At 38.7% G+C, this 27,557-nt stretch overlaps 1 protein-coding gene across 1 annotated transcript in view; it reads left to right on the forward strand.

The window, feature by feature from the left end:
• il1rapl1a (interleukin 1 receptor accessory protein-like 1a) overlaps positions 1-27,557 on the forward strand; it is a gene marked incomplete at both ends in the record, with an annotated part of 175,019 nt that overhangs the window by 99,068 nt on the left and 48,394 nt on the right. Inside the window, one exon of the mRNA XM_079254164.1 lies at positions 21,341-21,415. Coding sequence (XP_079110290.1) covers positions 21,341-21,415 — 75 coding nt within the window. The remainder of the gene's footprint in view (positions 1-21,340; positions 21,416-27,557) is intronic.

The following is a 27,557-nucleotide window of genomic DNA, read 5'->3' on the forward strand; positions in this document are numbered from 1 at the left end:
GGAAGTTTGACTGGCTTTCACTTGAGAGAGCGGAATAGCTAAAAATGAGGTCCTGAAATTAAAATAACTTTTTTTTTTTACAAGAATTTACACAACTAAATAAGCAAAAATTAAAGTCTTGAGGCTGAAACTAAAATGTATGCTGTAAATGCTTTCTCTGTCATACATTTTAACAGGTGGGGAATGTTAAATAAAGACATTTTAAAAAATGCACATGGAGAAATAATATATAATAAATTTCACATTTAACAAATAGTAAAATTATAATACATACTCATATGGACATATACAGGAAATAAATTTTAAAAAAAAAATGCAAAGGGAAAGAAATGAGAACAAAATGTTAATATACAAATTAATCAATATTAGAATATTAAATCAATGTTGAAACATAAAAATGACAGTGTAAATGAATAGGTATTTTAACATGAAATAGTAACATAAATAGCAAAATAAATCGTAATTCTAACAAAAATATCTATTACAATGTACTCATTATTTATTGTATAAATTGACTCTTTATTTAAAATATTTGATTGTGTAAAAATTAGTTTATCAAGTATTTATATGTATGTTCTTTTTGGGTTTGTTGTTGTTTTATAAATTATGATCACCCAAAGTGGATCGGAAATGCATGTTCTTTTGATTATGGTTTATTAATACACACTCATAGTGTATTAGGACACAATTATAGAAGAACTCAATTGGGTTAACTGGGCTTCTAGGAGAATTTCAGGAATTTCATAATGAATCTTAATATGTAGGTAAACATTGGGATTTGTTTTTTCCATTAAAAATATTGACTATCTAGTTTAAAAGTTTCTGGGCATATTTACTCATATTATATTATATATTGTTTATATTGTTATTCACTATATTTACTATACTTAATGCATATAGCTGTTTGCGTCAGTTTTAACCCACACTGAATGAAGGACTATTGAATCATTTCTAATGGACTTGAGCACAATCCTCCTAATATGTGCACAGTGTTTAGTGGAGTGACCAAATCCCAACCAACCATTACAGAGCAAACGTGGAATGTGTTGCTGATACTACGAGGTAGATATAACTTTTAACATGATGTGAAACATAAACAGAACCACTTTGCATGTTGAAGGTTAGACCTTTTACATCAAAAGAAACAAACAAATAATTAAAATTAATTACAATTAATTGTCCCTCACTCCCCCCGTTTTTTGGTTTTTTTTGTTTTGTTTTTCAAGTATATGGTGCTTTTTGTTTTTTTATTTATCTGCAGTCTTCTTCATTATCTTCTTATTTTTGCAATCTCTGAGTTTGAAAAATTAATTGGTGGAAGTTTACCATGGTTCGCTGACCTGTATGTCTGTTCGGACTGTTTCACATTCTGGTAAATGTTGTTTAATTTAGCTGCTGTTTTCTTTTGGAAATGTTTGTTGCTTTCAGTAGGGATGCATACATGAATTGGCACAGCTCTTTGTAGCCCACTGTGTCACTTTATGGAACAATTTTAGTTCCTGTGAAATTAAAAAATTAGGCTGCGGAAAATGACACAAACCATCCTTCAGCGTTAACCTTTGAAAAGTAGAATTCGTGAAAATATGGGACATTTTCTCAGTTTGTGGGACAAAGGACATATAAACTGCCCACACACAGAGAGACACACAGTCACCTTTGTGTACAGACTTTGAAAACGATCCAAATGTAGTGATGACTACAGTCAACATTTGACCTACTTATAGGTTCATGTCTAAATTGATGAAATTTGAATTGGGACTTTAGGGCCAAAAATAACAGATTTTATCACAGAAAATACAAAAGTGAAATACGATAAATTAGAGTTGCACTATATAATGTTTCAATGTCATTATCGCAATGTGAGTGCTAGTAACAGTCACATCGCAGGTCCTCCAATGCAAGCTAATAAACTTAGCATCTTATCAAGAGTACCTGCCAATCGCAACAAACAAACCTTTATGGTAAAATTCATATTTGTACATGCTAGAATGAAACATTTCCTCAGGAACTAGCACAATAAAAGTAGTCAACAAAAGATAATGATAAGAATTACTCTCAAATACAGGCTAAACCATACTGGTAACATTTATTAAAGTAAAATGTAATATCAGTGCAAACAGATCTCTGTCCACTGTCGCTTCTATGTTTTTCTTAGCAGAAAAGCCAACAATGACACCAACATGACCACGAGTAGCTCACACCTCAGCTTATTACATATATATATATATATATTTTTGAGACTGCCCCCAAGTGGCAAAAAAATGCTATAACATGTAGAAGTACATTTGTAAAGGGAGACATGGGGGCTAACAGAAGCATGCTAAAGCTTTAGTTGTCACAGTGCTCACTGCTTTTCTTAAAACTTTACATGAAGTGTCTTGAAATGAAACAAAAAGGAGTCTGATGCTGGCCTCATGTATAAGACAAAAGTGAACATACTTTCACAGAATGAAGCAGTCAAACATGATTGTAAGTCAGGCTTAGTGTCTCTAATCGTTTACTTTTTTCTTGCTAATTTTGTTCTTATGGGTAAAAATGAGATCTAAAATAAAGCTAAAAGTCAAAAGAATGCACAAAACAAATTAAAAGCTCCTCAGATTTCACTCAGTCCTATTTGCCCACACATTCTTATGTCCATGTTTTCTCTTATTGCCTTTCATTGTTTCCTTGCTATGCTTTCCCTGACATTACACTTTGCCTTCTGGCAAATATATTGCCTTGTCTTTTTCTCTAGTTCTTGCAGCAGTACTGTCAGAGTATGCTGCAGTGCTGTGTGTGTGTGTGTGTGTCTATTTACTGTACACATGTCAGGGAGTTTCTGTAGGGTTGTAATTGCTCGTTGATTTGTGGAGGATTAGACATCCTCCAGGGAACATGTCAGATTTTTAAAGGCAAAAAAAAGGAGTCCGGCCCTGCACCCGTTTAACCTCAACCACCTACAGGGAGGTCAAAGCACTAAATCAGCTCCTTTACCTTTAGTAGCTAAAAAACAGTCCAGAGGGTGGTCTAAGAGACACATGCACTCAACTGTTTGCATGCATTTGGGAATATGTGATAAGGCTAACATTTGCATAAACCATCATTTCAAATAAGATTGCGAAACCTTTTCTAAGCAACGACATCAGCAAGCTCAAGGTGATAATTACAGGACTCTTAAGTGCTGTTGGTCTCTTAAGACAGAGATGTAAAAGGTCCTAGAATAATGTCTTGGAATTATGTGTCGGCAACATTGACACAAAGAGAGCCACTTTACAGCTTTTTTTGGTGGTGAATCAGTTCATTCGCACAATTTACACCTGATTTAGCAAAACATAAACTAAGTCTCCACTAGGAGGAAAGGAGGGATGATGACGGCATCTCTTAAAGACAACTATTCCTGCAGTTTGAGTCCCACTGTCACAGTGTCCTAGAGCTGAACACACTCCAACTAAAGACAAAATATTTCACCACCACCCATGTGAGAAGTGAGACAACTTAATAAATTCAACATTATCTTTATTGCAAAAACATGAAAAAGAAATGCTTAAATAAATTGCAAATGGAAAACATCTGTATTGGCTTTGACTCCACACTGATGTCATCTGAGCTACCTGATCATATAAACAGAATGCTCTCTATGGGTAAAGACTCAGTCACTCAACATCACTACTTGGTTCGCTCAGAAAGGTTCCTGGTTTAGGCAGCTTAAGCTCACTAGAAATATCAAATTAGACAGAATGCTGCTTTATTAATGTTAAAAGATATTGTTGCAGAATAAAGAACGAATGATGATCTAAACCAGGGGTGTCAAACTCCAGTCCTGTCATGGTTTGGCCTTTTTGTGGGTTTTTTTTTTAGTTATGGTTTCCTGTTTTATTTTGTAGTTTTCCTTGTTTAGTTCCCTTGTGTCTTGTTTCCTGTTCATTAAGTACTCCTGGACTCAATTAGTTTATCCATTTCACCTGCATCTTGTTCTGTTTCCCAATATTTACTACCGTTGTTTTCTGTTCCTACTTGCTGGTTCATTGTGTTGTTTTGTCTATAGTTTCCTATGTTTCCCCATCTTGTTTTCTGTTCCATTTGGTTTTAAGATTGAACCATTTTCCTGCATTTGGTCTGCCTCCTGCCTCTCTGTCCTGCAATTGGGTCCCCACACCACCTACTCACCATGACAAGTCCTAGAGGGGCAGTATCTGGCAGGTTTTTGTTGTTTCCCTGCACAAACACACCAGATTCAGATCAAATGGACCCAACAGCTTCTTGTCAACCTATTCATTCATTTTCTGTCAGATGTGTTGGAGCATGGAGACAATAAAAACCTGCAGAATACTAAGCCCTTGAAGACTGGAGTTTGACACTTCTAAACAAAAAAACAAACACAAATTAATGAGAGAAAGATTAGCAAATACTGGTTATAGAGAGCCACAATGCCAGCCCTTAGAAATGGGGGATTTCCTGTCCTGGGTCTTTAGCTGAGTAGAAAAACTTGGGTGAAGGCATTCCACTGCTGAATTATTATGCTGTGTAGAAGATTTGCTGTGTTGTTTTTTTGTTTATCTTTGCACATTCAGCTCTTAGAGGCTCAAGGGGGTAGAATTGGAATTGTCACACTGCAAACCAAAATAATGGAAAGCCTTAACTTTAACAAATTGCATGTCTTCACTGCGTCATGAGTTGTTTAGAGGTGGGAGTTATTTGACTATTTCCAACACAGTCCGGCTGCCACAAACTAATTTTATATTGACTGGCCAAGTAGCAAACGGAAAAGACTTTTCTCACGTAGAGAAACAACTAAAGAAGTATGTTAGTTATCCAATATGAGAATATGGTGAAAAATGGCAGAAAACCATTAAAAGTAATCTAAAGTCTATTTTCATTATCTAGATCGGCTCATGGTCAACGCTTGCTTGATGTCTGGTATACGGTGGTTGATGACTTTGTAAAGCCCTAAAAGTAGTTTTAGTGAAGCATTTTACAACAGTCAGGATTTAAAAAAATAAATAAACCAAAATAATTTTAAATTATTTTTGTTCCTTGAAATGAGATTTATTAGATTTTGTTTGTTATATTAATTTCTAAGTCATTGGCTTGTGGCAGTTATGCCTGTCCCATAGCTGGTCCCACAACTGTTGTCATACAGTAAAATAAAATGATGGATTTAGACCAGATGGCCTCTAAGCAGGACAGTAGGAGTTCTGTTAGCAGTTTTTAACACTATTACTAAAAGACAAACCGCTTTATTGGTAAATGGACTGTACCTGCACGGCGTATTTTCAGTCTTGCTTTTATTGTTACATTGTAAATAATAAAATACATCACTCCACACAACAGGGTGTTGATTTAGATAAGTGTCTTAATAATTGCCACAATGACAGAATTCACAGATAATAATGAACAAAATTTAGATTTTACATACCTTTCATTGGATTTTCACTATTTAAATCTTTCGGCAGATTAAGTGGTTTTTAAAGTAGTGAAGTTCATTATCACTGTGTCGGTTTTACCTCCTTTACATGCTCAAAACTCCCAAACCAGATGTATTGTAAAGAAATGGTACATCTGGGGTTTGTCTAAAGAGGTGCCAGAGTAGAATGTCTTGATGGAGGCTTTTTCGTTCACTCAAGGATCAGCAGGGTCTAATGGCTTCTCATCAATTCCTCCTGTCTAGGGAAGTGTGTGTCATGACTCCTGTAACTGCTTCTGACAAGAGTGATGAAGCACTTGTTAAAGTTGTAAGATTCTGCAGAAGTTTGAAACCTTTTGATATAAATCTGTGTAGAAGGAGATGGACAGCGACGGTGAGTAAGGGACAAATAGAGGAGGGGAAAATGAAAAAGCAAGATGAAGAGCACCAATGGTTTAGACATGACAGATTGAAGGGTAGAGGGGAGGAGAGAGAGTAAAGCTAATGATATCCATCTGTCTTTGCAGACTGGGAGAGAAGAACATTGTTAGGCTTTTGGAATATGGGGAAACAAACACATATTTTTCAGGCATTACGTTGCTTCTATGTTGTGTGATCAGCCTTATTTGAAGCATTTGGTGGAACATTTCTCAGGAAAAGTTTAGTCCATCAGATGTGTCACAACCTGAGAGCAATTTTTTTTTACGTGTAGAGGGGTAGGCAAGATCATTTGTATAGCACATTTCATGTACAAGACAATTAAAAGTGCGTGACATTAAACATTGAAAGCCTTTCATGTGGTCAAAGGAAAACATCAAAAGTAGTAAAATGCTACAACATAACAAAAAATAACAATAAAATCATAAATTAAAATAAATAAAAACAAGATGAGTGGAAAGTTACCTTGCATATTTTAGTTATTTCTGGGATGCATGAGACAAGAAATGTTTTTAAAATGGATTTTAAAGTGTCTACATTTGGTGAAAGTTTAATCTCCAGCTACGGTTTGTTCCACTTGTTTGCAGCATAACAGCTAAAGCTGTTTCTTTGTGCTTGGCTCTGGTCTGGACTAGTTTACTAGAGTGTTTTGGATGTAAGAGCTCTGCTAGTTTTATACTCTCAGAACATCACACAAATGTGTTCTGAGTAAACCGTTCTGGGATTTGTAAATGATTAGTAGGGTTTTAAAATCTATTCTGACTGACTGGAAGCCAGTCTAAAGATGTTAAAACTGGTGTGATGTGCTCAGATCTCTGTGTCCTAGTTAAAGCTTTTGCAACAGCTTTCTGGATGAGCTGCAGATGTTTTATGCTCATTTTAGAAAGTCCTGTAAAAATACCGTTACGGGAATCCAGTCTACTAGAGATGAATGCATGGAAGAGTTTTTCCTGGTCCTTATGAGAGATTAATTCTGTTGATGTTTCTGAGTTGGCAAAAAGCTGTCTGAGTGGCAGCTTTGATTTGGCTGCTGAAAATCAGATCTGAGTCTATTGACACTCCAAGGTTGCAACCTTGGTTAGTGATTTTCAGAGCCTGAGTTGCAAGGGGCGTTATTTATCAGCCGTGTATGGAAATGACTCTAAATTGTACACCAATAGGTATTCTCTGTTGATAAATCCTTGCTCTAAAAACCATGCTCGTGTCCATTCACTGTCATTTTCACACAGAAGTCCCCTTATTTTACCATACACAGAAAAGCAAAACGTCCCTTTAGAAGTCACATATTTAGATGTGAGAGATGGAAAGAAAGAAAAAAGATTTTCAGAGATTCATTGCCAAACATCTCTGCATGGGCCCCTCTTTCAAGTTCGGTAAACATTTATTTTAAAAATCTGTCTAAAGCTTAAGTGTAGGAGAGAAATAATATTTAACAATCTAAAACAATGTGCTGCCTAATAAAAGTTAAGTTAACAAAGAATAAACGGTTTGGAAAGGAGAACAGCAAATAATTTAGGTTCAAGGGAAGATCCCTGTCATGTTCTTTTGAACAGAGAAATTAAGTCGTCTGACATTTTCCTTGGATTGTTTTTATAGTTTCATATCAAACAGCAGACAGACGAGTCATTTCTGCAGCTGGAGGAGGACTAACCTGTCCTGAAGCCTTTTGCTTCGCCTCGGTTGGTTTTATGTGTTTCATAGAGATGAAGGAGGCTTGGTATGATGCTACTTTCTCACACATTCCCAGCATCGTTGCACACTCTCCTTTGATTTGTTTTGAATTGTTCAACAGGAATAAATGTTTTGGTTTGGATAAAAGACATCCGGCATGGATGGTGTAAAGCAGCTCAGTGATGAACAGGTAACATCAAACCACTTGGATTTTTACCAGAATAGTAGGTAATATAACTTTGAAGCACAGATCCTAAATCAAGGCAGAACTCTTAACAGCCTCTCTTTCGGGGGGGGGGGGGGGGGGGAATCAATCAATCAGCGATCAGATCAGTAAAGAGGAAAAGGAGGGGACTTGCTAGGTGTGTTCTCATACAAAGCCAATTTGACCCTCTTTTCAAAGTCACCAAATTAGAACAATCAATATAATCATTAACTGGTTCAAAGTAAATCTTAATGTTTATTTAATTGTGACTCATATTGTATTGTTTTTAAGCATGTGTCTTAAATTTGACAAATATACAGCATTCAGGGGTCTTGGAGAGGAGGGTCCGTCGGATTGTCAAATCACGGATTGAGGAGGAGCAGTGTGGTTTTTGTCCTGGTCACAGAACAGTGGACCAGCTCTATACCCTCTTTGGGTCCTGGAGGGGGCATGGGAGTTTGCCCGACCAGTCTACCTGTACTTTGTGGACATGGCAAAGGCATTTGACCGTGTATGCCGGGGATTTCTATGGGGGTTACTCTGGGAGTATGGGGTACTGGACCCTCTTGGTCCCTGTACGACAGGTGTCAGAGCTTGGTTCGCATTGCCGGTTGTAAGTCGGATTCGTTTCCAGTGAGGGTTGGACTCCGCCAAGGCTGCCCTTTATCACCGATTTTGTTCATAACTTATATGCACAGAATTTCTAGGCGCAGCCGAGGTGTTGAGGGGATCCGACTTGGTGCTCTCAGGATTGAGTCGCTGCTTTTTGCAGATGACATGGTCCTGTTGGCTTCATCTGGCCAGGATCTCTAGCTCTCGCTTGAGTGATTCGCAGTTGAGTGTGAAACGGCTGGGATGCAAATCAGCAAATGGCAAAGTTGGCAAATGTGGCTGGGGAGAGGGAAGTCTGGGCTTCCCTGCTTAGGCTGCTGCCCCCACAACCCAACCCCGGATAAGTAGTAGAAGATTGATGATGGATGGATGGCTGGATGGATGGATGAATGGAAATATATAACAAAAAAAATCAAATGCATAAAATCACTGTCTTGCAACAATTTGCATTAATCAAAAGCAAACAACACAGTGAAGGGTTTGTTGTCTTGCTTGTGGGGTGCGGAAGCTGAAGATTTCCTACCAGCTGTTGGACCACGGTTCCTCCTGTTGAATCCCTGAAATTTGAGTCCATGTAAAGTGTGTTTTTGTTGTTGTTTTTATATGAAATTCAATTCAAGCTAGGTCTAGCTCAAGAAACTGTACTGCCTTGATATATGACCTCAAAACTATGATGTGCACTGTCTGTATTGACCAGACTGAACATCACAGTATTGAAAACACTGTCAGAGTCCATCATTTCTGTGGACTTCTGTAAAATAAAAAATTCCAGTGAAACGATCCTCAATTTTTTCCTCAGAGAACAAATTTGTGTTTTGACTGAATGGCAAAAAGATGGAGATTTAATATTTCTTTGAATCCCTGTTTGGAGTATACTGCGATGTAAAGACAAAGACGCATGTCCTCTCATGGGAAATAGAAGTTGTAAGAATTACTGTTACCTTGTTATCATTGATCCATCTTTGCATTTACAGAGTTACAGCATTTCAACTCAGTGTTGACAAATTACATATCATTCTTACAAAGTGAACAACACAGTTGGGGTTTTTACTCTTACATTGTAGAGCATTTGTTCTCTGGTGTGTCAGTGGTGTAAGCCTGAACATGATAGGAGGGGAATGGAGTGTGTTGAAAAATAAATGCACGATTTCAATTTACCCAAATTGATTAAAGCAATTTATAACTTACTGAAATTGCTGTCTATACAGGTAACTACATTTCTGAAATTTATTGTTGAGTTATATTACACAGATGAGGGGCAACAGTAAATTCGAGGAACTGCTGAGGTTGCTGTGGAGACGGGTCAAAGGGAGCTGATGGAGCAGATGGCAGTGAGGTGACCCTGCAGGCTGCCTGTCTGTTCTTCTGCTGCTCCATGTAAATCTCAGCCCACTATAAAGGTAGCCCACTGGCACTACCAATGTGTTTACACACCTGGCTAGACCTGAGGCCTGTAAGCTGCGTGGTTGAAAAAAAAAAAAAAAAGAAAGAAGAAGACAAATAAATACACACAACCTTCCAGTGGGATTTTACACAGTGCATGCTGGTTGTAATGTGCCAGGACTGTGTTAATCCTGTCCCTCAGGTCTGTATCCACCTGCCTTGGCTCTTTTCTGCAGTTGACTGGGTTAGCCTTATACCACTGCTCCAACAGAGCAACAGACTGGATAGCAGGCCACTAGGGCTTCCCTCTGAATCACACACTAAGATCAGCACTGATCAGGAGCTAATCCTCTATCATTTCCTACTGTAGGGACGGCCACTGGATGGTCAGTATCTGCCCTGTCTGGAAATACTGTTCTCCCCTTTTGTGTGTCACATGTCTCCCTTGTTGATTTCCCTGCTCTGCCTATCTGCATAAGCTCCATATGTGTATTTATTGTACATTTTGTGTTGTTTTATTTAGTAAGAAGGCCTTTTTTATCACAAATTCACCACTGGGTTTTGTTATCTGAGTCTGACAGGAAGGTGTTTGTGTTGCATGGACACGTGGCGTGCATGACTCTCTGACAGTGTGTGTGCTTGCAGGGATCATCTACATTTGCGGGCAAATTGGGCTAGTGCAAATGTTTACACGTGTGTCTTAGTGGATGTGTGTGTTTATGTGTATTTGGGATGCTTGGGTGTAAACTAAGGTTATACTCTGGCAGACATCAGCACTGACCTGCATTATTGAATATGTACACTGTCTGTGAGCTGCAGCTTAATGGAAGAACAGTGTAGTGGACTCTCTACACATTTAGAAACATTAGAGTTCACACTGATAGTATCCGAGATACACTGCACAAGTGTACAGATACTCCTGCCAGCGAGAAGTGAAGCTAGGAATGACACAGCTTGCTGAAAAGTAAAACAGAGTGCAATAGAGACAATTCCTGGAGATTGAAATGTAATAAATTATCAGTCTGTGCTGAAGTGGAAGAAGTTAGGAGCATAACAGGTCAGAGAGAGATAAAAAAAAAAAGAGTGTTTTGTTTAAATAAAAAGTCACAAAACACATTTCACCTAATCAAATTATTGACACAATGGGACATCACCAACCATTTTGTTTCTTTCCTCTTTATATCCCACCCAGGTCTCAGAAACCAATCATCAGAGAATCATTGGATGAACAGAGACATGCATTTACAGCGTGCAATTGTCAACCCATTTTTAACTTCTGCACATCCCAGATGCAGATCTCCTCTCATGATCCACTTTTATGTATCCTCAGTGGAGCAGAGCCTGCGCTGCCGTTACTTTCTCCCTCAAACATTCTTCTTGTACACTTTCTTTTACTCGTGTTTGAAATGTGAAGTTCACTGTCTTTCCTTCTCTACATGCAAATGTTGATGACTGCATTTTCCCAAACACACACTTGCAAATCTTGTGCTCACTCTGGTGGGTTTGCAAGTTTCTCTGATGCTCCTGTTGTATAACTGTAGTGCATCTAGAGATTATTATAAAGCAGTTTAAGCTCATGCCTTGTTAATCTTGGTCTTTTCTTTAAGAGCAACTTTAGTATAGAACATCTGGTAACTGGAAGGCTGGAGCAGTCATATCTCTTACTGTAACACATCAGAGTGCAGCACACCATATGTGTCACACATCCCTAAGGACTGTGAGGAGCGATGATTGGGCAAGTCATTGCTGTGCTTTGTGTGTGTGTGTGTGTGTGTTGTGTGGGAGCTTTGTGCCAGTGTATACATGTAAGTGATAAGCAAGAAAAAAGAAACGTACTGCTATTGTTACACCAGTGATTCACGTGCCCTACCTGTAATTTATCTAATTACTTTTGCTTAGTTTGATTAAAAATCTACATTTGAAGTAATTATTGTCACTTTCAGCAGAGCAGAAAGCTCCATTTGTATATTACTTTGTATGGAAGTCGTTAATTTGAGTCTTTATGTCTTTCATCTTCTTAACTTGCATTCATCCTTGCAAGTGTTTTCGTTCCTATTTACTTCTGATGCACAAGGGAGACCATTAAATCTTTAGATAACATCTGTTTTTCACCTTAGTATGCTTGCTTCCTGTTTAGTATTCAGCAAACAGTGAGCAATAAAAGGCTCATCAATCACTTCAAAAACTATGTTCACATTTCCGTGCTGCTAGCTAACTGAACCTCATTCACTAAATACAAGGTAGTCCATCACCATGTGCAAAATTTAATCATTACTGTTAGTGTGGAAAAAGCTCTCATAATACGGTTGCTATTTTTTGTACGGCATCAATTATGAGCATATTATTACGTATTGTGTGACAGGAAAAAACTTTTTAAGCATTAGTCTTTGTGTTCGTTGAATAGCCTGATCGAGAAGATGCTGTGATGATTTGATGTGAAATACTAGTAAAAGTCCAGTTAAAGTCTGCAGACAGTTTCCCCAGAGAATAATCAGTCAGATTATTGGATCAAACTAAAGCCACCAGAAGGACTAATTTGAAGTTTGTGCATCCACATGTCTTTTTTTGGTCGATGTGACGTAAAATTTGCCATCTGCACTAGTCTACGAAAGTCCACGGGGAGTCTTTTCAGCCTTCTGTGTTGACAGCACAGACTGTACAGATTGCCCAGTGACTCCACCTGAGCCAGGAAAACAAACAGAGTGGTTTAGTTCTATAAATACAGGTCAAAGTGTTTTTGAAAGAGCTTACACCCTTATAGAAATACAACTGTATTTATTATTCATCATTAGAAGATCATATCTGGTGAGGGTCATTCTTCCAAATGCAAATGCTGCACTAGTTTGTCATGGTTGAGCAATGTGAACCAAAAGGTGAAGCTGTTGTTTTACCAGTTGTTCTACATTACTACCCTTCATCCAGAGTAGTAAGCAGAGGTAACTTAGAGAATGTGTTTGCAAATCCAAGGATCTGAATTGAACGCCATGAAAACCAGAAGCTTGTTTCATCCTTAGGGATAACTTTTGGAGCTGAGTCATCAGGGTGTGTTCAAAAGCAAGGCAAGTTTATTAGCAGAGCACCGTCATGTACAAGACAATTTAAAGTGCTTAAGATAAAACATTAAAAGCATTACAGATGGTGTAAAGGACCATAAAAGACAAATCAGATAGCGAAAATTAAACGATATCATAAATTGAATTAAAATAATTAAAAGCAAGATCTGTGATGGACTGGCGATCTGTCCAGGATGTACTCTGCCTCTCACCCAATGATGTCTGGGATTGGCTCCAGCTTCCCCGTCCGTTAATTGGAACAAGCGGTTAAGGAAAATGAATAAATGAATGAATGAATGATGAAAGCAAGGTCAGTTGAAAGTCACCATGTGGATTTCATGCATAGATGCATGAGAAAAGAAATGTTCCTAACCCGGACTTAAAAGTGTCGACACTTGGTGAGTGTTTAATCTCCACTGGCAGATTAAACTCTGCTTCTCCACACGAAAAGGACGTTCTGGACATTCTAGAAATCTTTCAGAGGAAGATACCATCCACAAAGACGGCTTGAGATAAACTCAGAACTTGCAGGGGAGATTATATATTGCATCAGTGTCTATATGAAGAGCTGATGGAGACGGAGGTGGCTGAGGAGACAGATGGACAGATGGTCTAAAAGAGCTTTTAGAATGATCCTTCTTTTAGTTCGTCTTGCCCATAAAAGGACGGCAGCTTGGGATGTTGCCATTGTCTTTCTTAATTTCCATGCTTTAATCAATATTAAACACAACACTTACCCTGTTAGTTGTGTAAACACAATGTTTTTCCACCAGATCACTTTACACACATTCAGAAACCATAAATCAGCCTTTAAGGCACAAATTGACCCAAAGCACAACAAGCACATGTGCATCCATGTGCACACGCAAACACATGCTGAGAGAGCAGAATGATTTAAATCAATAAAAGAAATTCTCAGCCAGTCTGTTTTACTGTGTGTCCATGTCTCCATCACTGTCCCCATCTTTGCATTGCTCTTATTGTTTTCAGTTTGTCAGTTTCCTTGTTCAGCAAATTCATTTGTAATTGCTCTCTGTGTACTTGTTAGTCAGTAATTATTTGTTGTTGTTTTTTTTATTTATTTATTTATTTATTAATGGTCAGGGAAGCAACTGACCAGTATTTTTAATTTCCTCTCATTTCACAAACAAGCTGCACAGCTTCACTTTGAACAGCTTGATTTTCCACCATGTTTTATCATAAGATAGTTTAAAAACATGTTTAAAAAAAAACCATTTTGACCAAGAGAGGTCAATCGTTTTCACTTTTTGTGGTGATAGCCATTCGGTGTGCCAGTGACTTTGGTCCTGGCACAGATTGCACACTCTTTCTGCTTTGATGTTGAAACATTTCAGAATTGCCGGAGGCACAGCTCTGAGACAGTACGACAGTGCTGCACAGCGGGGGTGTGCGATATGGTTAAGGATGAATATAACAGCTTTTATTAGCTACTTCTAGAGGATACCAACCAGCTCACCGCACAGCTTCTTTTATATTCGAAATGATAAGGTCTAGAATCAAATTCTGAATACACCAAGGTGACTTTATAAGGGAATCATACAGGATGGTTATTGCAGCATCAAGGATGAAATGAAACTGCCTCAAAGTTAACAATGGTACAGTGGAAGGTCACTTTTAATATATGGAGACCTCCTGCAGTACCATACAGCAGCCTAACAGCCACAGATGAAAACTAAGACTTCTCTGTTCAAGCTTAGCTTAGCAGTCTTTGGAGACTCAAAATTACTTTGTTTGCTCAAGTCACCCTCTTTCTAATTTTGCTTTTTCTTCTCCAGCTTCACTGCTTTTGTTGGCTTGAAATAAAATTGTAAAAGAAAGAAAAAAAAAAACCTTTGGGAGCCAATTTTGTTTGACAAGAGAACAATGTACTTGTTGAGAAGTTCTTGTGCATATCTCCAAGCAAAGGGGTTTCTCAAAGTCAACCCACTTCACATGGCAGCTATATGTAAATTTCATTTCCTCTCATATTCACCATATTACCTTTTTATTTTCTTCTTGCAAACTCCCTCGCCACACCAACCCAACTAAATGAGACAACTAACAGAAAAGAAAAGCCCAGTGATCCCAGTATCTCAGCTCCATCCTTAATTCATTAATTTGCTGTTTGCCTACAGTCAGTCACCCGGAATAATCCATCTAGAAAGTCCACTGAGCTTAGCCACCATCAAGCAGAAATGGGGCTGTGGATGACTGATCACAAAGCTTACATCCCTACTGTCCCACGCTCTGTTAATAAAGCTACATGTAGCCCAACACTCACACACATATGAAGATTTCTGAAAGTTCAGTCTATCTGTAATAACATAGATCCTGATTACAATAAAGTTACTTCATAATGGCTTTTGTGAAGTGTACCCGGTTGCTTTATTCCACAGTTTGCACAAAATAAGGCTTGAGCAGTGGATTGGATCATTTCCTGGTTAAATGTTACAACTTCATTAACCCCAACAGCCAGTTTAAAGGAGGAAAATGATCATAGATTTATGTGTAGAATAAAGGGTTTAACTGTGAATCTACAAAGGGGAAAAACAACACAGAATGCAGAAGTTAAATTAAGCATCTAAAACAGAGATCCCCAATCCAGGTCCTCCAGGACCTGGTGTCCTGCAGGTTTTCCAAGTGTCCCTGGTGCACCACACCTGATGCAAATCTGTGTGTATTTAGCAGACATGTGCAGAGCTTGTTCTTGTCTGAGTCAGGTGTGATCCAGCAGGAACACTTGGAAAACCTCCAAGTCCTCGAGGACCAGGGTTGGGGATCCCTGATCTAAAATAAAACCTTTATTGTGTAAGTACACCCTCTTCTTGTTGTGTAACTTCACCCACTGCCAAATTTTAAAGAATGCCAAAAACTAAAAGTGTTGAAGTCCAAGGTCTTGGGTGGGGATCACGAGGTGGAGAGTGGGTGAGTCGTGAATGCACAGGCAGAAATTATCAAGCAACGGATAACAGCTCAGCGGCCACAATAAGATGAAAAGATACAGATCCACAAAGTACCGACTCCACAGAGCGGCCTTTGAGATGGAAGACTGTTCCCCTCCAAGTCCCCTCAGCTACACAAGGTGGAAGAACAAGGTGGTCCTGAACTGTCTCCGTCTGATCCGTTAGCGCTGCTGCGCCTGCTTGTGACAACAACCCAGCAGGCTGTAGCAGCTGCAGGAAGTACTGCTATGATTTCAGCTGCTGTTTGTCATCAGATGAGGGTCAAAAGGTAAAGAATAAAGTCTCTTGTTACTTCTACAGCCTTTAGAAGCAGAAATCCATCCCTTTGATTTAGATATTTTATCGCTCTGAAAGTCTGAAACTAGTGAATTTATGTCAGATAGCAAGTTAACATCTGTACATATGTGTCAGTGGACGTGGTTTTTATGCTCGCATAGCGATAGCCTGTCTGTATGCTTCTGAATGGAGGGGGGGCTCGGAGTCTTTAAATATTACTACCTATGATTTCGAGCAGGGGTGTTTTCCATATATACCTGCTCCAATTCACTTGACTTAAATGAATCAGTCATTGTGCAGAATTTCATTAGCTGTGGGACCCAGTTAATGGAAGCCAAGTGTGTTGGAACAGGGATGAAAACCTGCAGGACAGCAGCCCTCGAGGACTAACTTTGGACACCCCTGACATAGAGGATCACAAACCTCTACATCATGAAAAACAAAACCTGGTTTTACCCTGTAGAGAGCGTTTTGAGTCATGTTTGACACACACACATTTTTGGAAATTGAAAAAATACAAATTTCAAAAACAGTAATTAAATCAAATTAAATCAAATGTTGTTTGTACAGCACCTTTAATACCTGAAGTAGTGCAAAGTGCTTTACATATGATAAAAGCAACAAAGAAGTATAACAACAAAGATATAGTGGGAGTTTATGTCAATAATGCCATACTACGTTGTTTACGGCTCAAAAAACACATGTATAGGTGCACTACCCTTTTAAATAACCTCACAATATTGAATGGTAATCATTGCATAAATCCTATGTTACTGAATGTGTTAGCATCACTCGCTTCACTGAAACATGCGACTGTGTCATCTTCCTCACGTTATCCTCAGATAGGGTCTGTTTCCCACTGATACAGTGATTAATTTACATGTTCTGTGTATATCATCAATAGCACTGAGAAATGGCTTTGCTCATGCATGTCTGAATTGATATATACTAATTAAACATCTGCTAATTATTAAAGGTTGCTAGAGGTTTTCGCTTGACAAAATTGACATAGCTAAAGTATTCTAAAGTTACACGAATATCAATAAATAATCTAATGGACTGATCTGATACTTAAGACTGGATAAGGACTTTTTAAAAGTCCCATGTGAAAGGTTCTTTAATTTTTTAAGTACATTTTTAGCTTGAATAGAACATGCTGTGAAAATTAGAAACATATTACTTTTCCATTTTTCTAGCTCCCCTTTGAAGTAGACCACATCCCAGATGTACAAGCCAGGTGGAATTTAGCCATTTTCTACATTGCAAATGGACAGCAATTATAACACAGCGATAATTTGTTTGAAGCTGACCACTAAATCAGATGCTCTGCTGGAACAGTGTTCCAGTGTTGAGGGTTGATGTTGATACAAATTGCTGCATGTCTGTACATGCTTGTTCTACACAATGGAACAGAAAAAAGAGATGAGTTAGAGAATGTTAAGGATCTAGAAGGGGCATACATAACATAGCTGATAAGTAGTCATGAGTTGGTCTGTTTTGTAGATCTAAAAACCTGAAGAAAACAGTCTTAAAATGAATTCTAAATGAAAATGCAGCTCATGAAGACTTCTGATTAAAAAAAAAAAACCAAATTGATATGGCCATGGTAATTTAATTTATGTTGCAGAATTCATTACAGGCAAACTCATGAGCAGAACATTGAAAGAGAAAAATATGAAAGAACTGGCAAGAAATGAGGGGAAATGGGTTATATTTTAAGCAGCTGTTCTCTACTTTTCGTTTTGTACAAATGAAGGGCTGCTGCATTTCGCACCAGCTGAAGTTTGTTTCAAATTTCTGAAAGGCTTGAGAACAGGACATTGCAGTAGGCTAGGCTGTTAGAAATAAAGGCATAAATAAAGTCAGCTGGTGGAGATTGGAAAGGTTGCGTGTGAGCAACATTTCTGAGATGATAAAATGCATTTCTAAGGTTACTGCAGTTGAAGCACAGCTGTATTCAGTAGCTGAATACATCCACACTATCATCATTAGGTTGAAAAGTTTTCAGAGTTACTTTGTGTCACCTTCTGAAATGTATTCACCCTGGTTTGCTGCAGAGAATAGGCAATCTGTCTGCGCTGAGGATACCCAGACCTCAATGTTTTACAGTGAATCATTGATACGAGAGCTTTGAATTTTGTGCAAGTATACCAAGTGAGCCATTCGGGTCCCCAAAAGACACAAATTCATCAAATTAAAGCAACACAAACATACAACTAAAAAAGTCATTTGACAGAAGAGATCCATACAGCATGCATTTCCTTTTGTGTTGATGCTCATACACCCTTTCATTAAAGTTCACCAGATGTATTTGCATGTTTAACTGCATTTTTTTTTTCATTTTGAGTTCAACATTTTATTAATTATATAAAGCACAGACTTCTTTGTTTGTTCAAAGTTGCTCCCAACTCTCCACATTTTAAATGGTGTCCCCTTCCTGAACTGTAATTGATGTATTTCCTATAAAGGAGTGGCAATTAAGATAATGAGATTTTCAGACACAAGTGTAGCATGCCAAAATACACTAAGGGCGGGGGGGCATATTTGCAACTGGTAATTATCACTTTTATATAAAATTCTACCCTTTTTCCCTTCTCTTGTCTTGTCACCAACTCCACTTCTTTGTCTGTGCTCCCTCCTATCTCTGCTCTCTTAACCACATCTGCTCCCCCTCTTGTGTTCCTTACACAGCTTGTCCTTATTTGTATGCTCAGTGCATAATTAGCTATAGGATCACCCATTGTGTAATTATGTATAGCAGTTTGATATGTAATTAAAATTGTATCAGTATCCAGTGTAATTTGTGCTGTGATTACCTATTAACAATGCAAACAGTTGTGCCTAAAAGCCCATGACCACCCCTCTCATAGATGTCACAGTGCCTGTCACTATTTACATACAAACAGGTACAGCATGTGATGAAAAAAAAAACACAAATAAATGAAATTAAGTATAATAAACATGAAGATCTCAGTGTATTCAGCCTCACATAAACAAACCTTTTTTTGCATATCCACTCATGGTTAACCACGTTATCATGAGGCCTTAAATAAGACCCTGTACTTCAAACAAGTCTTTGCTTTGCTGAATTACTTAGCGCAGCAATATAATGTAGCTTGTTGCTCTCAAAACAGACACCAAAACAGAAGAGGGCATTCAAAGTGCTTGTCAGTGAACCCATAATAAGGTTTGGGAAGGAGCTTGTGAGGAGACTCAATGGAGACATCTTAATGAAAGCACAGTACTAGAAACTGCCCTGAATAACCGCCTTATTGCAAATTCAGCACTAAATTATTAAAGGTGCCTTAGAAATCTCCTTGTGGGACTTGCTTTTGTTTTGTTCAATGCTTTTTTCTTTTACTGCTGAACTAGAATTTGCCCACTTGGAACCTATGATAGAATGCAGTATGACTGTTTCTGCATCTCTGCATACGGCAATGAACTTCAGATTGTCAAAGGTTGCCTCCCTCCTCTCTACTTCACTGTCAAAATGTGTCCTTATCATGAACAATCTACTTTACTCCAGTAAACCTTTGTTTATCTGCAGCCGGAAAAGCTGCCCTGTGCTGACCCGGATGTGCAGAAAACATAGATTATAATGGATTTAGTGTGCATGAGATTGGCCTGTTTATGTGATGACAGGAAGGTAAAAAAGGGTAGACTGGATGAGAAGATATAATAAACTCAAACTCATGTGTTTGCCTCAGTATTTGAAAAGAATGTGCAGGGCCTGAGAGGTTTTTCTTCCTTTTTATGAAATGGAACACAGATAGCAAGAGATTTATGGAGCCAAAGAAGAATATGTGCACCGATAAAAGAAGGGTTGACTAGCTCGATTACTTTCAGTGGTGATACTTAGATGTTCTCAAAAGCGAATGTCTGTGTATGTAAACATATGCTTGTTTGTGTACGTATGTATGTGTATGTACATATATTTTCTTTCATTTGAAATAAATTAACAAACTAACAAAAAAGCAAATTGTACATTTATTAATTCATTTATTTATTTATTTAGCTTGCAAGAACACAGTAAGGGAAGCATTTTGAAGTGCCTTGTATACTGAGGCATGACTGGAGAAGAACTCCATTTAGAGTAAATAGCCTTGACTGGACCCAGAGAAGCTCTCATAAACTTTCCCATTGGAATTCATTTCTTTGTCCCATCAATTTTCTTCTGCAAAGTTTAAAAAAATTCTAACAGGAATACAATATCACTCCTGTCGTCATCTCTAAAAATACCTGGTCAATCAGTGCAATTTTACTTGTAACTTTCCACCTTCCTTACTGTTGTCAAACCATATTACAGCTTAAAGCCTGGTCTCCTCTTTCTGTGCATTGTGTGACTTTTTTTTTCCTTTTTGCTTTGATGATAGACTTTGATAACTTTTAAAACATAACATGAAAACCCTAACTTCTATAAGATAGAAATAGAAATAATAGAAACCTAGAAAATTGTTCTTCAGATTGATCAGGACTAAAATCACCGAAGTTTCAGCTGCTTGGACCATTTTCTAGTTTTGGAAAAGGTTTTTCCCTTCCTCTGCAAGTGGAACAGCCCTTTAGTACGATTTTCTACTTTAGGATGTCCTTGCCAGTTTATCAGTAAGTGCCTTTGAGCAGTGACTTTGAACTCCAATTTGCTCCTGTTGTATCAAACTATGGAGGCCAACTCTTGGTTCTAAACATGAGTCTCTGTTTCTGTATTCTTAAGTAAAAGATTGAGGGTTTCTAAAGCAAAGAATCTAACAAATAGAGAGAGCCTCCCCTTTATCTTTCTTATGTTCCGATATTTGCACAAACAAAAGACCCTCTTCACGTTTCCATCACCCTTTAACCCCACAGGGCTCAGCTTTTGTTGCAGAACATATAAATGCTTTTAACAACAATAAAACTACTGCTTGTTCTGTCACTCCCCGGAGGAACAACTTAAGCAGCAGGTCTGACACCCACCGTATGGATGATTAGCATCATTAGAGCATCATCTGCTCCCTCTAACTCAGAGACGTACACACCCCATGATGGCTCTTCAGACACCTCCGATTTAGATCAAATGGTGCTGTGTTCTTAGTAGAATCGTGATTTATCAGTGATAGAAAGTACATCAGATGAATGAAACCCAACGTCAACAGACACTAAAAATGACACTAAAAGTAACAGCAAAGATGCAGCTACTGGAAACAACACACAGTGTTTTGTTTGTGTGTTTCTTACAATGAGTATTGTGAAGAAAAAGATGACAAAGGAACAAATTAAAGGCAATTTCATCAGAAAGTCTCGTTATTCTTTGCCGAAGCCAGTGCTCCTGTGTTGCTAGCTTCTGTAGTATATTTCAAATTGCATTTGTTTTCACTTTCAGCTCCTCTGACCGACAAGCCACCGAAGATCCTGTTTCCCACGGAAAACAAGATTAGCAACATGGAGCTACAGCTAGGTAAGATCATCACGGGATTTCTTCCAGCTGCTGTCAGTCGTATGAGAGCTGTTTCCAAATGACAGGAAATGGATGACTTTACAAATCCTCTGTAGCGCACCTCCAGGCACTGAATGCAGATCGATGATGGCACGTTTATTTGCTGGACTAGAGAGATGGCTAAAGAAAAACAACATGGCAAAATTGGTTTCCATATATGCAAATTTGTGTGCTAATGTCCCTAAGGCTGTTTTGTCAACAATGGAGAGTCCATATGTTCCCAGGGTCTCATACGCTGGCCTGCCACATTGAGAGGCGGCTGCTTTTTGCCGCCATTGTTTGTCTTTTTTGACGTGGGGTCACAGTGGGCCTACCATGTGGGCTCACATGCAAGAGCGAGTATATAAGAGTGGCGTGTTTGTTTGTTTGGGTTTTTTTTTTTTTCATGACAGCATATTGCTTGATTTCTGGGCACATTCCACTATCCACATGGCGCTAGCAGCTCTGTGAATGGCTAATGTGTCTGTCATGGAGAAGCCGATCAGAGAAGACTGATAGGTCTGAAAAAGCAGAGAAACATTGGAAGGGTTTGGTGTGGAGACAAAGGCAAAAATAAAAGGTGCAATGATTCACTGAGTGCTTGCCTTTTGTCTTCTATCTGATGCCACTGGAATGCAGGTAGTTCATTTGAAATGCTTCCACGCTTGGCTGATCAAGGGTGAAAAATTGCTGCTGTTGATAAACTGACAGGCACAGGCTCACGTCAGCCGACTCACACCAATGCATGAACAGGTTGCACAATGTGGGCCCTAGAGCTATTTGTGTCATTAGTCTCTATCTTGATTCCTCTGGGATTTTGGGGAAAGGGTTGACTTTTCCCATGAAACCGTCACACTTTTGTTTGAAGCCTCTCTGATAGTTCTCTCGCCAAGCGGCTGTTTGAATAAGTGTTTCTGATCTCGTGTTTGTCTGCTTTGTTGAGCACGTTTGTGCGTTAAAGGACTGGAGAACCTCCATGAAACTCAGATGCATGTAAGAAATCATTTTTAACTGGAGAATGCTTTAAACTGGAGAAACAGTCTCACAAGAACAGTGACAGCTAAATGCTTTGGCACAGAAGGTCAAAATAAAAATGATTAGGTCCAAAAAAAGTCCTGAAGTGATCTTCAGCATTTCCACAGAACTCACAAGCATTGTTGTTTTAAGACCAGAAAAGGCAAAAGCTTTAATGTTACTTGCAACTGAATGATTTAAATGTCAGTAAACTTTAAAAAGAAACATCTTTTTACATGAAAATAAAAAACAACATCTTCAACAACAGGATAATGAACTTAAACATGCTTGAAATATAAAGAGGATGGATTTCCATGACCTTCACAATCAATAGTGCATGCAAGATAACCCAAGAATCTCACAGACCTAGAAATTTTGTGTGAAGCATGAACATCCTAAAAACATATGTTGTAATATCTTTTTTTTTTTCTTTTTTCTTTTTTTTTTTTAAAAAAAAGGTTTTTCAGGGAACTCAGCTTTTGTCTCTTTTTTTGTTTTTTATAATCTATAAAAACTGGAAATAATCACAGTAAAGGTCATATAAATGATGGTATAAATGTGACAGATTACATGGACACCTTTGCTATTAATCACTCGCTTACTGACATTCAGTCATTTTTGAGCTGAGGAACTTTTTTCTGTATTTGCAAATCCCAAAAATACTGGCTGCTACATTTCTCATCTAACCAGCAGTGAGTGCTTTATTAACGCAGACAGCTTCTTTTGTCTTCAGTATCACATGCTATATTTCCTCAAGTTCAAGCGAGGATATTCCTGGTGACATAAAACTTATTCTAGAGCCAGATGGGACATTAGCAACACAGGCTAATTTGTTAATGGTCTATCTTGACAATAAAGTAGAACAGTTGCCCCTGAATGATAATATGGTGCACTGGGATTCTTTTTTTTCCCATCACTGAAAGGGTTATAAGCAGGCAGAACCGGATTTAACATGTAAGATAGAGAGTAGAACTGAACTGATGTTATGTTATGCAGTGACTTCCCACAGAATCCCAGTAGATTGTCTAAAGCCCTGAGACACCGAGGTAAATATTTCAATCAGGCTCCATTTTGTGTGCAGAAAAGTTGTCTCTTCTTCCACATGAGGGTTGCTTTTTTTTCATTTTGCTGTAGCTATTTATTCTCTTCCCCCTTATTATTTGTTGAGCCTTGCCCTGGTCAGCTTTATGGAGCACCGTGGCAGATTTATAGAATACAGAATGTGCATAGATAGAAGCCAGTCCCTTATGGTAAATGGGGGAGTAAGGGGAGAAGGGAGAGGGGAGGGTGGGGAGATCCAGTTGAGGCCAGCGGATGGGCGGTAAAATCTGAGACGTAAGCAGAGAGATAAATCTGCAACACTGCCGGGAAACACAGACCCACTTTATCTCGTCTGCTGTTACAACCAGCGCAGGTCTCAGACAGCCTCCATCTTAGCCAGTTTTACAAAACACACACACACACACACACACACACACAGGCAGATGTAAATCAAATACTTAAGTTACATAAACTCTCACATGAGATGCTCAGCAGGGATGTAAGTAGATAAAAAGTCACAGAGGATGATGGAAAGATCTGATCACAAAAAAGTGTTGGGAATTGAATGATCTCCCTTTTCTGATATGAGTGGTCATATCGGAGAGAAGAGAGGATTGTTGAGGGGAGACAGATAATAAAGTAGCATGTTTTTTGCATTTTTCCAAGTGGGGCTTTGTCAGATTGTGCCTTCCCTTCTGAGGTCTCCTCATCTTGGACGTCTCAGCCGCTATGTGCCATTCCGCTTCAGGGTCAACATCCCACCGCTACATCCTGTCACTCAGGACTACACACACTGAATTTCAGTGCCACCCCCTTAAGCGATGTGCCTGTGCTGTTCTCACCACAAATCTCTGCTTCAGGGCTGCACCAGTCCTCGGGACGTGTTTTTCACAAGTCTCCTTTCATCACAAATATTTTAGACTTTTCGACAACTTGTCATTTTAGAGGAGCTTCTAAAGAAGACAAAACCATGTCGTGTGGCTTGTTTGGATTTTTCAGCAGGCAATCCAGTTAGTCTCTTGCCAAATTTTCTGCTGTCCCCCAGTGGTGAGTTGGTGAAATCCACCTCCATTTCTTCCAGCAAAGGTGGATGATCCATGTTTCTGGGTTTTGTGTCTATGTGCTTGTCACAGAATAACACATCTAAAGTGAAATGCACACACTTAGACCATGAGCCAATTTGCACGTAGGACCAAATTTAAAACAGAATCACGCACAGACTCACTGGCTTGGTGTTTTATTCCCTTAGGATAATTTGTCATGGATGTGTCGTCCCAGTAGGTGTGCTTGAGGGATTCGGCTTATGCTTACACAGCAATCCACTTTAAAAATCTCGCCGGCTCTCCCTCTTAATGACACACAGATATTTGCACACCCCTGCACTACTCGGGGTGGACAGGTCAGGCACACGCTCGCAGTGCATTCCTCTCCAACCATGGGATAATTGTAACTGATAGAGGATTTTACTGTGCCCCCAAGCCAGCAGATGGGTGCACTCTCCTGGAAAGGAATTAGAATCCATTATTTCAGAGAGCAGGACCCAACTGCAGGCATTAGGAGGAGGATCAGTTTTATACCTACTTCACTTCAACATGAACCCTGTAAAGTCTCAGAAAGACAGTTTTCTTGTCACAACGCTGTTCCAGATTTTTTTTTTTTTCCCAGTTTTATCCATATTTTTTCGCACACATGCAAACAATGCATTTTGTATTAAAGCATTTTGCATGAAAAATTTAGAAATGACTCCTCAAGCAAATATTAGCTTTAATTGTTAATAAACAATCAGTGGTCATCAAATGAAGGGGTTCCAGATGGAAAGAAAACTAGTGCCTTCTAGTAGCAGAGATGTGCATGCACATTCCAGAGTTAAAATGATTAACTCCCAAAAATGTTTCAATTCAACATATTTTTTAGGTTTTATGAGTTTTTGCTTTTTTTTTTTTTTTTTTTTTTTTTTTTTTGTTCCTGGAGATAGACTGGGTTGGGCCTCCAGCTGGCTGGTTAATTGGGTTTGACTTAAATATTAAATTATTTGAATATTTGTTTGGTAAGCATGTGTTTGGTTTTTTTGTTTTTCCCCATTGACCTAATTTTTTGGCACTAGCACCCCCACAGCTACTAAAGACTAAATATTGGCATCAACAAAAGCTGGAGGGCTATAAAATGGAGACTATAAGTAAAATCACTGAAATTGTACGTAACCATCTGAGGAAAGCCTTCCACACACACGGACCACACTGGAGCCGAGTGCATTAGGCGTAAAGCCTTCACAGCTCACACACACTGAGGGGAGTCAGTCACACCACTAAAAGTCATGTTTTAGTCTGCTTCCTGATGAAAACTTAGCAACTTTGTTACTGGATTTAGTGACTTTGCAGAGCCCATAATGGAGTTATTCAAAAACAAAAAGTACTGCATGACAAAGCGAGGTCTTGCTGCTCAGCCGGAGGCACACCTTCCTGCTTTATCTTTGTTCAGTCAGTGCCAGAGAACAGCAAGAACGGTTGCATAGACCTGTTTGCACTTTAATTGTGTTTTTTTTGTGAAGGTTAGAAAGTACGTGAGATAATATAGTGACTTTCTAACTTTATTATACACATACTGTGTGTGTGTAGTCTCTAATTCCAGCTAATGTGACATCTACCCTCTGGTAGTGCTATAAGCAGGCAAAAGGCAGTTTCACTGATTTTCACCTGAAGATATGCTACTGGAGGATGCCACACAAATACACCTGCACTCCACTCCTCATCTTCCTCCTCTTTCATGCCTAACATTCTATCTGTGTTTGTGTCTCTCCCTGCCTCCACATCCTTTAATCTTTTACCCCTCTTCCCTCCTCACTGCATCACCTGCTGACCCATGCTCATGTGCTTGGGGATTTGGGGTGTTCTATAGAAATGTACAATTGCAAGGATCTTCTCAATCTCAAACACTAAGCCGTGACAACAAACGTGGCATCTTGGCACGTGTAAAGGATGGAAGTAAAATAGACATCACTCCAGAGAGTTTCCAAAGGTCAACACTGATCCACTTCATTAAAAAAATATTCTCTGTCCCTTTCTGTCTGTCTGTTTATGCAGTCCATAGCCTGCATAAACACAGGCTATGGACTGTGCATATTGTTGTGATATGTTTTAACTTTTCAATAAATTGAAGGAGTAATGTCATCCAAACGTCCAGGGCATGGCTACCGATACATCTCTGATCTGTATCAGAGATCACACGTGTGTGGAAGGCTTTCCTCACACTGTTATGTACAATTTCAGTGATTCAGATAGAAGCTTTTGGAAAGACTTGACAAATACTCTCACACACTCTCACCTCCATTCCTGTCACAGTTCTTTTGTCAGATCAGAGATGTATCAGTATCTGTAAATACATGGCCATAGCCATGCACTTGATGTTTGGATGACATTACTCCTTCAGTTTCTTGAAAACATATCAACAATATGCTGTGTGGAATATCACACAGCATATTGTTATTTTCATTATCATTCTTCATGTGTTCCTGATCATATTTAAATATTGCAGCAGGTAAAGGTGGGACTGGTCTTGAGTACTCTGTGTATTGCTGGGTAGTTTGTGGTTATAAAAGCATTGATGTATTCATTTATAATCCAGGATAACTTGTTTATTTATTATTATTTTCACGTGAGTCTGCAACTCAGTTCTCTAATATTACCCCTATAATGGATTGGTATCAAAAATACCAGAGCAGTTTCTGGAAGAAGAAAACAGTGTTGTGGACGAATAAGTTCAAAAGAACGTTGAACTGAATGAAACATATCTACAAATAAGGAACTTGAAAGTGAACTAGTTCATATTTGGTAAGGTCCCACAACGGTCACAATCTACATCTCCCCAGCACTACACCTCCGTCACGCTACATTACCCACAATGCACTACACATCAAGCTTAACAAATCAAGCATGCTTCATGACAACGCCAGTGCAGTCCTGCTTTAAAACTGCAAGTTTGGGATTTTAAAAAAGGCTCTGCATGCACCTCATCTGCTTATGATTATTTACAGAATATTACTTACTGTCGGAAATGAAATTGTCAGATCAAT

This window comes from Telmatherina bonti, assembly GCF_933228915.1.
Source record: "Telmatherina bonti genome assembly, chromosome: 15".
NCBI lineage: Eukaryota > Metazoa > Chordata > Actinopteri > Atheriniformes > Telmatherinidae > Telmatherina > Telmatherina bonti.